Here is a 14,534-nt window from a genome sequence, read left to right on the forward strand (position 1 = left end):
TATAGGCCATTACAGAGTATTGAGTAGGGTTCCCTGTGCTATACAGTAGGTCCTTATTAGTTATCAGGTTTTTTTTTTTTTTTTTTTTTTTTGCGGTACGTGGGCCTCTCACTGGTGTGGCCTCTCCCATTGCGGAGCACAGGCTCCGGACGCGCAGGCTCAGCGGCCACGGCTCACGGGCCCAGCCGCTCCGCAGCATGTGGGATCTTCCCAGACCGGGGCACGAACCCGTGTCCCCTGCATCGGCAGGCGGACTCTCAACCACTGCGCCACCAGGGAAGCCCTGTGGATGGGTTTTTTAAACCTCCCTAATAAAGAGGCAGTGCCAGTGACCCAACACCACTTGATTCTCTAAAACAGGAAGGGAGCTGTTGAACTTTCCTTGCACAGCAAAGTATCAGGAATGAACTCGGGGAGGGTAGGCTTCAGAGGAAGTGAGTCTTTTTTGTTGTTTTGGGGCTGCTGGGTGTCAACCAGGAAGTGAAACTGACCAGCTGCTAGAAAGAAACCTGTCTGTAGGAGTTGGCCTCTGAGCACAGGTAAACAGGTGAGTGGGCAGGACAAGCCAGGCTGCTCCTCCAGGTGACGCCTGGTGGGGCAGTGACCAGATGACCAGACTGGAAGCAGGAAGTAGCATCTTCTGTCTGTGGCATCCTCATTGCACAGACAAGAATCACCCAGTCCAGTGGGCTCAGAGTCAGCTTGGCAAGTCACAAGAGCACAAGACATGTGAACATACCCCAGTTTGTGACAGGGTGGGTCTTGGGGATGTTGATTCTCTTTCCCCCAAGACAGAGTCCTTTTTAGCTGTCTCTCCCACACAGGGCATCTGCCCCCGGTAAGATCTTTCATCCCATATTGCTGAACACAGTCTGGAGCCAGACCACCTTGAGTCTGAATCCTGGCTTTCCCATTACTAGCAAGTTATTTAACCTTTCTGAGCCTCCGATTATTTCATCTGTCAGATAGAGGGAATATCTTTCATGAGTGTTTTAAGTTTGAGAAAAAATAAATAGCACCACATTTATTATTAGTAGTAATAATTACACAGAGGGGTCTGCGGCATAGTTTCATCATCAAAGCTTCAGGCTCAGTAGCCAGTCATTCAGAGTCATTGAAATAAACATATTTTTCAAAACTTGACATGAACTATTTTATGCCCTCTGGGATGATGAGGCACAAAAAAATAAGGATAGGGTTTCTGGACACCTGGATGAGCTAGTAGATGCTGTTGCTGGCTGGCTGGGCAAGTTCAGCTTGTCTGAAAGCCCTGCAGAGAGGGTTGGCTGCCACCCCTGGAGGTGCAGCTCCTGCAGCAGAGAATACTCAGGCTTGGAGTGTCTGTTTGGGGCATGACAACTGTGAGTCACTACATTCATGCGGGAGCATCTTCAGCCTGGTCCTGTGGACATGTGAGTGGAGATTTTATGAAGTCTTTACGCCTAAGTTGAATATATTCAGACTTTTAATGTGGTTAAGAATTCAGTTTAAACATGAGTTACCAGTGCCGGCATGCCTGCTCGCACAGTCACCATTTTATTTTCCTGTCCTGCTCAATGGGGAGAAGAGGCACGTGGGCCCTTCCCTGAGTGCAGGTCCCAGATACCGGGACTGTGTGGTGCTTGGGGCCAGGATGAATCATACAGACACACAATTGCGGTGTTAGGGAACAGCCTGCTGGCAGAACCCGTGCCAGCCTGCAGTGGTCCAGCTCAAAGAGCCAGTTACCAAAGGGATGGATTTTGTGAGTGTGTGTGTATATGTTTTGTTTTTATTAAACTATTGTATAAAGATGAAAGAATATTGATTTTAAAATACTCATTGGGGCTTCCCTGGTGGCGCAGTGGTTGAGAGTCCACCTGCCGATGCAGGGGACACGGGTTCGTGCCCCGGTCTGGGAAGATCCCACATGCTGCGGAGCGGCTGGGCCCGTGAGCCATGGCCACTGAGCCTGCGCGTCCAGAGCCTGTGCTCCGCAACGGGAGAGGCCACAACAGTGAGAGGCCCGTGTACCGCAAAAAAAAAACACAAAAAACTCATTAATTATAAAAAGTAATAATACAATAAATTCCCATGTACCCAGCACCTAGTTTAAGAAAAGAAACAATCACCACGTCCTTTGAAGTCCCTAAATCCCCTCTGTGCCCCTCTCAGTGACACTGGATTCTTTCAGTGGAATTTTATTTCTGAATGCCTGAGGCTCAGAGAGGGAAAGTGACTTGCCTGAAGTTTCAGTTTGTCAGTGGTGGAGCAACAGATCCGATGAAGTCACCCAGTGAACTTGGTGGGGAATCTGATTCCATCTGGCCTAGCACGTCTGATGAAGGGTGAACCCTTGCGTCTCATCAGGCCCTGGTCATCTCTGACATCTCCGACACCTCCTGGTGCCTGGAACAAGCCGTCCTGTGCCCCAGGTCCCTGTCTCCATCTGCTCTGGCATATACCTGTAATCCTCTGGCCTGTCATCCAGCAAGAGTGAGTAGCAGCTCCCCAGTCCTGCAAAGGTCACCACAGGCCAGAAGCCAACTGGATGCTGGTGACAGTTCCTCCAGGCACATGGGAATGTATCTTCGCAGCTTTTTGTGATTGCACCCAGGAGCTGCATGTGAACCTCTCTCAGTCTCTGCACTTGGTCACCTTCTTGTCACCTGGTCTGAAATCCAGAGTGGCTAGAGGCATGGAACAAAGACCTACCCTGCACTATCAGGCCACAGGAGTTTTATATTAGGAATAGTGTATATTCTTTTCAGCAAAATAATTTCCAGGGGATCAAAAAGAACCACTGAGAAATGTAAATAGTGATGTTGGAGTGGAGGAATGTTAAATAGATATGTTCTTTCTTGAGGTTGTAACGCTATTTAATAATAATAACAATAATAATAATTCTCAGCGCACACATCCCTTTTCCCAGACTTCTGTTTCTGGGAGCAAGGACAAGGCTTCTGACAGGTCTCAGAAAGGCTTGAGTCAGGGCTTTCACCTCTCAGCTTTGAAAACCCAGAATTGTGGAAATTTCAGATCAGAAAAGAGGACCTTGCAAGCCCTCCAAGCCATGTTTCCAAATTGTAGGATTTCACGGACCACTAACATTTCAAAAAATTCTGGTGACAGAGTTGCCAACTTTTTATTTTTCTGAAGACATGAAAACAGTCAACTACTAGCCATTCATCCCCACTTCATAAAGGAAAATACTTTTTAACAACAGCAACAGGCAACAAGACACCTATCATTTCTTAAGAAAGAATGAAGCTTAAGTTGAAAACATTCAGCTTTAACAAGAACTCTGAACTACCTTCTCCTTACTCTCACTGTGACACTGACCAGTGAAGTCTCTGTTGCAGACCATTATGGGCCTCTTATTTGGCAAAGGTCTGCAGCTTTGGTCTAGTGGTCTAGTGGTTCACAGCCTTGGCTGCATATTGGAATCACCAGGGAAGCTTTTAGAAACCAATATGGGGTACTTCCCTGGTGGCACAGTGGTTAAGAATCCGCCTGCCATTGCAGGGGACACGGGTTCGATCCCTGGTCCGGGAAGATCCCACATGCTGCGGAGCAGCTAAACCCATGCACCGCAACTACTGAGCCCGCGTGCCATAACTACTAAAGCCCACGAGACTAGAGCCTGTGCTCTGCAACAAGAGAAGCCACTGCAATGAGAAGCTCGTGCACTACAACGAAGAGGGCCCCCTGCTCGCCGCAACTTGAGAAAGCCCGCACTCAGCAACAGAGAACCAAGGCAACCAAAAATAAATTTAAAAATTAAAAAACCAATATGGATGCCTGGGCCCCACCCCTATAGACTCTGATTTACTTAGTCTGGGTGAGGCTCCCCAGGTTAGTTCATTTTACAACCAGAATTGAGAACCTTGTCTGTAATCCAGTCCCCTTTCCAATGCATGAACCCCAAGTTTAGCATTTCAACCAAGTCATTGTACAACTGAGACAAGAGGCCTTAAGGATCGGGGGTTTCCCCATCTCTTAAATATCCCAAAACTCTGACTTGGGAGAAGGGATTTCCTGAAGGTCAGGATCAGAGAGGGGAAGGGAACTTCCATTCACTAAGTGCCTGCTGGGAACCAGACCTAAGGTTTTTTTTTTATAAGTGGTAATTTTTTAAAAAATATATTATTTTAATTAATTAATTTTAAATAATATTTATTATTTTATTTAAAAATATAATAAAGTGTAAAGAAAGAAACAATAATAGTATATAATCCTATTGTCAGATATCCCCTAGTGAATTAAAAGGAAAAAAAAAAGTACAGTGTGATAGGCAGAATAATGTCCCCTCCTTGCCCCCCACAAAGATGTCCATCTCATAATCCCCAGAACCTGTGACTATATCACCTTACATGACAAAAGGGCCTTCAGATGGGGAGATTATCCTGGGTTATCCAGGTGGGCCCAGTGTAATCACAAGGGCCTTTAAGAGTGGAAGAGGTAAAGGCAGTGGGTATATGGGAAATCTTTACCTTCTGCTCACTTTTGCTGTGAACCTAAAACTGCTCTAAAAACTGAAGTCCAAAAAAAAAAAAAAGTGGAAGAGGGAGGCAAAAGAGGAGGCCATAGTGATACAATGTAAGAAGGACTTAATCCAACATTGCTGGTTGAAGATGGAGGGGGTCATGAGCCACGAATGCAGGCAGCTTCTACATGCTGCACAGGCAAGCAAGTGGACTCTCCCCTAGAGCCACCAGAGTCTGTGGACTTCTGACCTCCCAAAATGTAAGATAATAAATTATATTGTTTAAGCCACTAAGTTTGTGGTAATTTGTTACCATAGCAATGGAAAACACACAGTAATACATCTGTGCCAGCTTTTCCACACAACTTGTTTAGTTCATGGAACACTCCCATGAAGTAGGCATTTTAGCCCTATTTTAGAGATGGGGAAGCTGAGACTCTGAGAAACTTGGTGGCAGAGCAGGAATTTTCACCAAAGTCTCTCTGAAGCCGAGGCTGTGCCCCACTATCAGGCTGCCTTCCCCCCAGCGGAACTCAGCCTGCCTGCCCACGGACCACCCTGTGTAGCAGGTCCTCCCTGGAGCTTTAGGGGGAGCTTTCTCCCTGGTGGGATTCCGCATTCCTTCCGGGGGCAGAGGGTGAGGTTAGAGAGGGAGGGTGTCAAAAAGAGACTTTTAAATCCTCTAAGGAAGAGTGAGGGACATTTGAAGAGCAGGGCAGGAGACTTAAGACGTGAATTGAGGAGAATGGAAAATGTATTCCTAAGACCCAGGGCTGTGGCACCATAGAGATACCGAGAGGTTCATGCTGCCATTTCCATCCATGATTCACTGGTCAGATAGCACCCTGCTTGGGGACAGGAGAGGAGCTACTCTTGGACACCCCGGGATTGGGGGTTAGAGGACAGTGTCTTGCTGAAGTGCCTCCTTGTGGTGCCCAGAGGCATTCACAGCGTTGCCGACTGTAGCCAGCCGAGCCCACAGTGGGAGGTAGAGTCCAAATCTAGGACCTCTCGCCAGCTTTGGGTGTGAGGAACCATTGCCACGGGTCTGAGGTCTGCGTCTTGGCGCCCTGGCACCTCTGAGTTTGTGTGTGTTGGGGAGGGGATGGCGGGGGGTTCTGCCTTTGAGCTACACCAAGCTCTTCGTGGGCCACTCTGTCCTGCAGGGCCGTCACTGCAAGGAAAGGGCCCCAGCAGGAGTCAGCCCTGGGCTAACTGACCATCGTCTGTCTTTGCAGTCCTGCGAAACATATTTGTCCTCGCCTGCATCATCGTCATCTGCTCCTTCCTCTTCCCTGTCCTGTGGCACCTCTGGATTTATGCAGGAAGTGCCAACTCCAATTTCTTTTATGCCATCACACTGACCTTCAACGTTGGGCAGGTAAGAGTCAAGGGCAGCACAGGGACAGGTATTCATTTTGTAGCCTCAGACGTTCAACCTGGGCCCTGGGTTCTGCCAAATAGGGTTTTGGAACGAGAATGAGTTCCCATAGAGAAGGTAGGGCAGTAAGAGCAGCAGGGGAAGCTGAATTTGGCTAAAGTTTGTTGCATTGAATTCTCACAGCAAGCCTGTGAGACAGTGTTATCCGTATTTTACAAATGGGAACCAAGGCTCACAGAGGTTGTCGATTGCCCAAGGTCATTGGCGGAGGCAAGAACCAAGTTCAGAAGAAGGCTCAGTTCCTGAGGCCACCCTCTTTCTGTAATCGCCTGAGCTGCGCGGCCCCTGGAGTGGCTGCAGCGTGCGAGGGCTGGGGGGGCGGGGACAGGCAAAGGGGAGGAGAGACTTTCCAGACTTCACAGCAGCGGGAGCAAAGGCAGAGAGATGAGGAATAGTTTGGTCCAGCTGCTGGGCGCTTCTGGAGCAGAAACTGTGCAGCTGGGAGTAGCAGGAGAGGAGGCTGAGCGGGTCCCAGAATGAGAAGTACCAGCAAGGAGTTCCAACCTTCCTCTGGTCCAGGGAGAGCCTCTCCCTTGGTGCCATAGAACAGTGGTTCTCAGCATCAGAATCACAGGGGGTAGCTTGTTAAAAAATGTGGATTCTGTTAATATGTCTTAAATCCTGTGCTTATGTTACGACTGTCACAATCACGTGGCTTTGATTGTTAAAAAAAAAAAAAAAGCAGATTCCCTGATCCTGCTCCCAGACGCGATGATTGGAATTTGTGTTTTTAACAAGCTCTCCAGAGATTCTGTTGCAGGTGGTTTAGCAAACTTCCCTGAAGTCCCCTCATCCACTGTGCTGCGTTCCCTCATGTCAGCTCTGTCCTAATTGTCGAGTCAAGGTCTTATGAGAATCACTTGTACCGTTTACCATTTCAATTGTCATTGGCACAGCCTGGCATTTCCTGTGCATAATGGACGGGATGGGAAGCAAGGCTCGCCTGAAAGACCAGTGATGCCAGTGAATAATCCCCAGGGAGATGCTTGCCTCCAAGGTTAGCTGCTGGGAAAGAAGAAGGGAGTTAGGGCTCTTGCAGTGACTGATGGGTCTGGTATTTCCTGCATGGACATTTCTGGACAACTAATGTCCAGTCCAGCTATTTATCTTGGTTTGTGTACAGCAGAAAGAGAGATGGAGGAGGGCCCTGTAGCCTGGATAGGACCAGGCCAGGGGGTCTGTTCTGCTGTCACACACACAGGTTACTGATGGCGGATGCTCAGCCCTTCCTACCTGTGTCCACGCAAACAGAAATCTGCAGGGTGCAACTTAGTACCTTGAATAAATCCAAAAGGTTGTTCTGGCTCTTCTGTCTTGCTGAAATCCCCTTACTTTTCCTTTGAAAGTGATGACTGGCATGTGAGGGCATTGGGCCTACCCTGGGCCTCTGGGGAGCTTGGTGAGCTCCACTGAAATTGTCCACAGCTTGCTGTCAGGTCATGAGTGTTGAGTGTGGGTCAGGAATACAAGTTGCAGTGATTATGAAGTATCCATGGAACTTGCCAGATAACAGCTTTTTCCCTAGGGCTGCCTTTATGAGAAAAGACTTTCTGAAATTGGCATGGGAGATGTTTGCAAGTTGTCAGGTGCCATCAAAGGCAGGAGAAACTGAATTGTTGGAAAAAGAGGGATGGGGATGGGGGTGGGTACCGAGGCCAAGTAGATGGAGGGTTTTAGTGGCTGAGCTACAGAGAAAAACCAGGTTGATCTCTTGGCATTGTCCTTTATCTTTTTCAAAAATCTCTTTTAAATGTATTTTTAATCATACAAATAACACATGAATTCATTATTGCCAGGGAAAAGAAGTCAAACAAAATAGAAGCGTATGGAATGAAAAGTAAAGATTCGCCTGGGTGCCATCCCTTTCCACCCTAGGGCAGATGTGATCGTTAGAATCAGTTTGGTCTGTGTCTTTGCAGACTTCCTCTGTGCGTTTACAGACAGCTGAGTCCATAAGCAAACACAAAGACATCCCACTCTAAGTACTGTTCTTTGACTTGCTGTTTTTCACTTAATGATCTCACCTTGAGATCATGTTTTTTAACAGCTCTGTGATATCCCTCCTGTGGGAGGATGTCCTATGATTTGTACAACTGGGTAGGCCACTACTGATAGACATTGAGGTTGCTTCTGGTGATTTCACTATTATAAATGGAAGAGCCCTGCACATCCCTCCACATACTCTTGTATACACGTGCCAGTATTTTCTCAGATAGATTCCAGGTGGTGGGATTTGCTGGGTCAGAGGGCATAAGCATTGTACCTTTTGGCAGATTTTGCCAAGTTGCCCTTCAGACAGGTCATACCAGCCTCCAGACCCGCTGGCAGCAGGGCCAGGTGTGTATAAGCTGGAAGTTTGTTCAGACATCCAGCACACCTGTGTCGTCGGCCTGCTCGGGTCCGGCTTTGTGCTCTGAGCCAGAGACAATTCTGTTGGGTCAAATGCTTTCTGGGACTGCTGGCTTTGGGCTTTGTTGCTGCTGCTGCCAGATCACTAAAGGGGTATATCAGAGAGGGGCACTTACTCACCAAGGCAGTCACTCGAGTCACATCCTCGTCCTGGAGCATTAACTGAGCTAGAAGAGCACCCCTCATCATGAGGGTTATACTACCCCAGCCCTGCGGCCTGTTGGGAGCCACAGAGTGCAAATAGACATTTAGAATTTTAGTTAAATGTCACCTCCCCAGAGAGACCTTCTTTAGGGTTTCCCCACCCCACGGTCTCTTTCTTTGCCTCCTATTTGTTTCCTTTACAGTACTTACCCGATTTGCAACTCCACGTTATTTACCTGCTTCTCTCTCTGCCTCTCCCACTAGCCTGTGAGCTTCATGAAGGCAGAGATCCGCCTCTCCTACCCACTGCAGGGTCCCCAACCACCTGATCAGTGCTTGGCACAGAGCAGTTGTTTAGCAAATATTTGTGGAATGAACCAAAGAGAGCCAGGGAGAACATCATGTGATTGATGTGTAGAGTGTAACCGCTGGAGGAACCCGGAGGCAACAAGATCACCTTCCCTGTTGAGTGGTCAGAGAAAGCCATAGGGATGAGGAATAGGGGCTGGGCCTTCCAGACTCAGAGAGGGGGAGGGAGAGAGGGTGGGACATGGGCAGGATGGGGGCCAAGTCACCCCTACTGGATAATGTCAAGGGATGGCAGCTCTGTCCCCAACCTTTCTCTCACTTCTGCCAGAACCTGGTCTCTTTGGCCAGTGAAGCCCCTGCATGTCATCCACAGCCCAATCCAGCTCAGCTTCCATCTAACCTACAGTCATTGCTTCCGGTGAGATGTGTGGCATTCAGAGTGTGTCCTCAGTCCCACAGCCTGCTCTTCTCAGCTTTTCTAGCTGCAGCGGTGCCTTTTAGTCACCTGGTCCTTATTCTCCCCTCCCTGGACAAGACAGATCAGAGCTGTCCTGGGAATCCGATGAGTACAGATTTTTAGCAGGCGTTCAGAGTCAGGCCCATCATTGCTGCGTCCGCAGCTGAATGTAGAGAACATCTCGGCCTGGAGATTTTACGTCCTGCTCTGTTTGAGTCGGTCAGTTCCGTGCTTCATAATAGAAAAAATCATCACTAATTATTAATGACAGTGGCAGGTAAACCAGTGACTTAGGCCCCATCCTTCCTCTGGGGCCATTAAATATTTTTCAGCTTGTGGCACAGATCATTTGCTACTTATAATTGTGCCTGAGAGTCAGTAACCAGGAAATGACAACAGTAAACCACTCATAGATGCATAGGGTGTGTGTGTCTCACACGTATATGTGAGAGAGAGAAGGAGAAGGAGGGATTAGATGGATTGGTTGACTGCGGTCCCCCCGCACTCAGTCACTGCGTGACCTTCAGCAAGTGATTGAACCTCTCAGGGTTGCAGGTGATAACCCCACCTCTCAGGGGGGTAAGAGGATTTGTATGTTGACACATGTTGACATGGGAAGTAGCTTGAGCAATGTGCTCGTCAAATACCCAGAGCAAATTCCTAAGGAAACATTCAGACCTGGAAACCAAGGGAAGGAGAACAATCCTCATCTCTCTTTTTTTTTTAAACCCTTTTCTTCTGCAGGTCAGAGACCAGCAGCAAGATGATGGTCATGTAGGATTAGATGTAAACAAAAAGGAATGTTTAAAATTTAGCTTTATTAAGAGTCAGGTAAAATGTTCCACTTACCCTAATTCAAGTTAAAAATAGGTAACATAGGGCTTCCCTGGTGGCGCAGTGGTTGAGAGTCCGCCTGCCGATGCAGGGGACACGGGTTCGTGCCCCGGTCTGGGAAGATCCCACATGCCACGGAGCGGCTGGGCCCGTGAGCCATGGCCGCTGAGCCTGCGTGTTCAGAGCCTGTGCTCTGCAACGGGAGAGGCCACAACAGTGAGAGGCCCGCGTACTGCAAAAAAAAAAAAAAAAAACAGGTAACATAAAAAAAAAAACAGGTAACATAAGGAAATCTTTCCCTAAACTTATAATTAATAGTGGCTCATGTTTTAAGAACGCTTACTAGGGACCAGGCCCATGTGATCCCTTTAATCTTTTGGATCATGTGCTTGTCCACCCTTCTGGACCTTTCTTTGTGTGTTGACATGACCTTGTCTGTTCATGGAGGAGGAGTTTTATCTGTGTGTGTGTTTTATTGTTGGCAGCATGATGAAAGTATGACTTTTTTTCCTTTTAATGAAACGTCTTCATGATCTCTCCTTGTTTGAACATGAGAGGAAGGTCCTTCCTGTTTCAGTCCTGCATGTGCAGACTCACCACGCCTGATGTAGCTACTCTCCTACTGACGGCCCTTCAAGCTGTTTTCCTTTTTTTATTATGATGAAGAATTGACTTAATCCTCATAACAGCCCTCTGAGGGAGGCACTGCTATCATCATCTCAGATGCGAATGAAGCAGCTGAGGCTGGGAAGTCATGCAGTTGCGGAGCGGTGTGTTTATTGATACCCTGTTTCTTGTGCCCTCTCAGTAGACTGTGGGTTCCACTGGGGCAGCCCCCAGGCCTGTCTTGTTCACGACTGTATCCCCAACACCCAGAAGAAAGGAATGACCAGAAACCACAATTTCTAACCAATGATCTCACACAAAATTGCACATACACCCTGACCTCCCAGTTCCAGTCTCTACGTTGGTCAGAGCTGGGCCTGTGGCAGGTCCTCCTGCTGGATTCCTGGGGAGTCAGAGCCAGAACCCCCTTCCCCTCTCATCCAGGCCCCAAGAGCCCCACTCCTGCTCATGTCTGCATCCAAAACAGACTCCCTGGTGGCTCCGCTCTGCCCTTCCCAGCAGGGCCCAGCTGCCTCACTCCCGACCCCGTCCTTGTGGTGCAGACCCATGGATACTGGGCTGGCCCTGCTTTGGCTGTTCTGCCCTGAGGTCTTGGCACCAAGCCTCTGGCACGTTGGGCCCCACTCAGGACTTGCTCATTCACTCCAGCACAAGGGAAACCGCAGTCCTGTCTCCTGGAATTACGTTTCCATTAGCCTGGTGTGTCACTCTTGGGAAGGGACCAGTGAGGAAATGTGTGGGGACGTGTTGGGCAGATCACTAGTGATTCAGTGGCGTGGAGCACGCATTTGTGGACAGACGGGCTAATTTCAGGTTCATCCCCGTGGGTTGTGTATGGCCCTAGCTGGAAGATTTGTTCCTTCTGACATGAGGTGCCAGTGGCCCAGGCTGGAACCCTCGTCATCATCCAGCTGGATGTGCATGTTTGCTTTTCTTTTCTTAGCTGGTGGCATTTTGTCGAGGTCTTAGTTCATTCCTTTGTCCCTCCCGTCCTCAGACTTTTAGCTCAGCACTCAGCATCCCAAGCTTGTCTCTCCCAGGCCCTTCCCCACTCCCTCTCCTACCCCCACAGCAAGAGTGATGTGAAAAGCCCGAGCTAAACACAGGGGGTCAAGACCAGCAGGAAGGCCTGGGCTTCAGTTGCCCGAGCTCCACAGTGACTCTCAGCCCCATCCCTGCCCAGCTCACTGGATCGCAGGCGAGTCACATAACTCCTTGGACCTAATTTATGGATTTGCAAATATTGGGTTGGCCAAAAAGTTCATTCGGGTTTTTAGGCACTCTGCTAGGGGTGAATGAGACACAGTCCTGCTTCCAAGGAGCTCACCATCTGTGGGAGAGAAAGAAAAGGAAACAGGCAGGGCCAGGGCAGCGTGATAGTGCTATAAATGGGGTAAACTCAGCCTGGGGAGCTCAGAGCTGGTGGTTACGGAAGCTTCGGGGTGGGGGGGGCGGGAGGGGGAGGCAGCCTGTAAGTGGAGTCCTGAGGGGCGTGTAGGGTCGAACCAGGTTCTAGGTGGTAAGACCTGGGGGTGAGAGAGCCCGTGAGTGTGCTGCTGTGTAAGGCAGTTCTGTAGGACGGGCACATGCCACCTGATAGGGAATGAGGCCATTTTAGGACAACAGTGGTCAGAGCCACAAGGCAGGCATGGGCCTCGTTGTGCTGAGGACCAGGCTGAGCTTTTGGTTTTAAGTGAAGACACCTGAGATCAGATTCATGCTCTGGGACTTCCCTGGCGGTCCAGTAGTTAAGACTCTGCGCTCCCAGTGCAGGGGGCACAGGTTCCATCCCTGGTCGGAGATCCCACCTGCTGCACAGTGCTGCCAAAAAACAATAAAGATTCATGCTCTGAAAACCTCCCTCTGCCAGGAGGGGAAGAGGTCAGGGGTTTGAGCTGGAATCTGGAGCACAGGGAGGAGGCTGTTTAAACCTGGTGAGAGGGGCTGGTAGCCTCTGTTTCCTCAGCCTACAAGGGTGGTTGTGAGTGGGGAATATGGAAGTGAGTGGGGAAAACTTGTATGAATTGAACAGTGCCACCTAGATGATAATTGCCTTCATAGCCAGCTATGATCTTACTTTGTGACCTTCCAGACCCTGAGGCTGAGATCTAGTGATTTCCCTATTATTTTGCATCTTTAGAGCTAGAGAGTGGAGGTCTGTTTCTCCACCATCTCCTCCCATGCATGTCCATTCAGGCCTGAGTTGGCAGGTCACACCAAAGCCCCGTCCAGCTCCACAAGTCGGCCGTCAGCCCCACTTGCTCCCAGTTTCCTAGATCCCAGGCAGCAAGGGCAGGGGATGCAGCACTCTGATTGCCAGTGGTGACAACCACGTGAGTTCTCCCAGTCGTGGGCTGACTGTCAAGTGTCAGCATCTCCAACACAAGCAAGAGACTGGGGGAACCGGGACATGCCTGGGGTGACAGCACCTGCTTCTCTAGGGCCCTGCAGCCCAGGGGCCAGTGTTGGCTGTGGCTGCAATCCTGAGCCCTGTGGCTTCTAGACACACTGCGTTAACAGCCTTGCTAGCTCTGTTGTCTCAGACACTTGTTTCGCCTTTTCTCAAGAAACTCTCTCTTGGGGCTTCCCTGGTGGCACAGTGGTTGAGCGTCTGCCTGCTGATGCAGGGGACGCGGGTTCGTGCCCCGGTCCGGGAAGATCCCACATGCCGCAGAGCGGCTGGGCCCGTGAGCCATGGCCGCTGGGCCTGTGCGTCTGGAGCCTGTGCTCCGCAAAGGGAGAGGCCACAACAGTGAGAGGCCCATGTACCACAAAAAAAAGAAAAAAAAAAAAGAAACTCTCTCTCCTTGGCTAAGTGACAGAGAGTGGATATGAAGCATGAGCATGGGGCTGTAGCGGGACTTGGCAGTGTAGGTACAGACCCCTGAGAAGGGCGTGGGGGTCAAGGGAAGGGCTAGGCTCCGGGCCTCACACAGGCAGGATGGGCACTGCCGCCTAAACGTGGTCACTTACTCCTGGGTGACCCTGGGCAAGACCCTAACCTCTGAGTTTGCTCATCTCGAAGTGGGGCGTATGAGCCCTACCCCAGGGTGTTGTGAAGATTCAGTGATGTGCTTTTTGTTAAGTGACCCAGCCCAGGGCAGATCCTCAGATGTTGGTTTCTCCATCTCTCCTCACTCCCACCCTGCAGTGGAGCGTGTTCTGACCATTTCATTCCACTTTTGATCTACCCCTATCTGTCCCTCGCCACCCTTTTATCAGCTGCCCCATTAAATCTTCATCTTCTGGGAAATCCCTGGCGGTCCAGTGGTTAGGACACGGCGCTTTCACTGCCAGGGCCTGGGCTCGATCCCTAGTCGGGGAACTAAGATCCTGCAAGCCGTGCAGTGTGGTCAAAAAATAAATAAATCTTCATCTTCATCATGGCCCAGAGGGGAGCCTGGAGCCCTCATGGCTGCCAGTGAGAGGAATGTGGCCTGACTGAGCCCTGGGGAGGGATCAGCAAACTGCTCCCAAGACGCCAGCCCCATGCTGGGTCTGGGGCCACAGAGCTGGAGCAGATGCCACCCCATTTGGTGGGGAGGCCAGTGGGAAGTGACTTCACGCCAGGGGTCGCATAACTGAGTGTGGAGTTGGGGAAGACTCTGGGTGTGGGAGATGGCGATGTTGCCTCTCCAGGGATGAGAAGGAGCCCTTTGTGGGAAGGGTCATCCCAGCCCGGGGCAGGGCATGGGCAGAGGCACCAAGGTGTGGCCACACAGCGTTTGCAGGACCAGGCTGCGTTCAGGGCTATGGGGACACGCAGGTGTGGCGCAGGGAGAGGGGAGCACTGGAGGCTGCTGTGTGTGTGTGTGTGTGTGTGTGTGTGTGTGTGTGTGTGTGTGTGT

General features: G+C 50.1%; 1 protein-coding gene across 6 annotated transcripts in view; it reads left to right on the plus strand.

Annotated features, from left to right (window-relative positions):
* The window catches only part of PIGU (phosphatidylinositol glycan anchor biosynthesis class U), a 127,869-nt gene that overhangs the window by 86,988 nt on the left and 26,347 nt on the right, over positions 1-14,534 (plus strand). For 4 of the 6 annotated variants that reach the window (XM_029219691.1, XM_029219696.1, XM_029219693.1 and 1 more), the window contains exon 11: positions 5,704-5,846. In XM_029219691.1, the coding sequence (XP_029075524.1) occupies positions 5,704-5,846 (143 nt within the window). Of the gene's footprint in view, positions 1-5,703; positions 5,847-6,802; positions 8,933-14,534 lie in introns of those variants that run through there. The other 2 variants (XM_029219697.1, XM_029219692.1) reach the window with 2 other exon arrangements.

Source organism: Monodon monoceros, unplaced genomic scaffold (assembly GCF_005190385.1).
Source record: "Monodon monoceros isolate NGI ecotype Baffin Bay Population unplaced genomic scaffold, NGI_Narwhal_1 Super_Scaffold_13, whole genome shotgun sequence".
Taxonomy (NCBI): Eukaryota; Metazoa; Chordata; class Mammalia; order Artiodactyla; family Monodontidae; genus Monodon; species Monodon monoceros.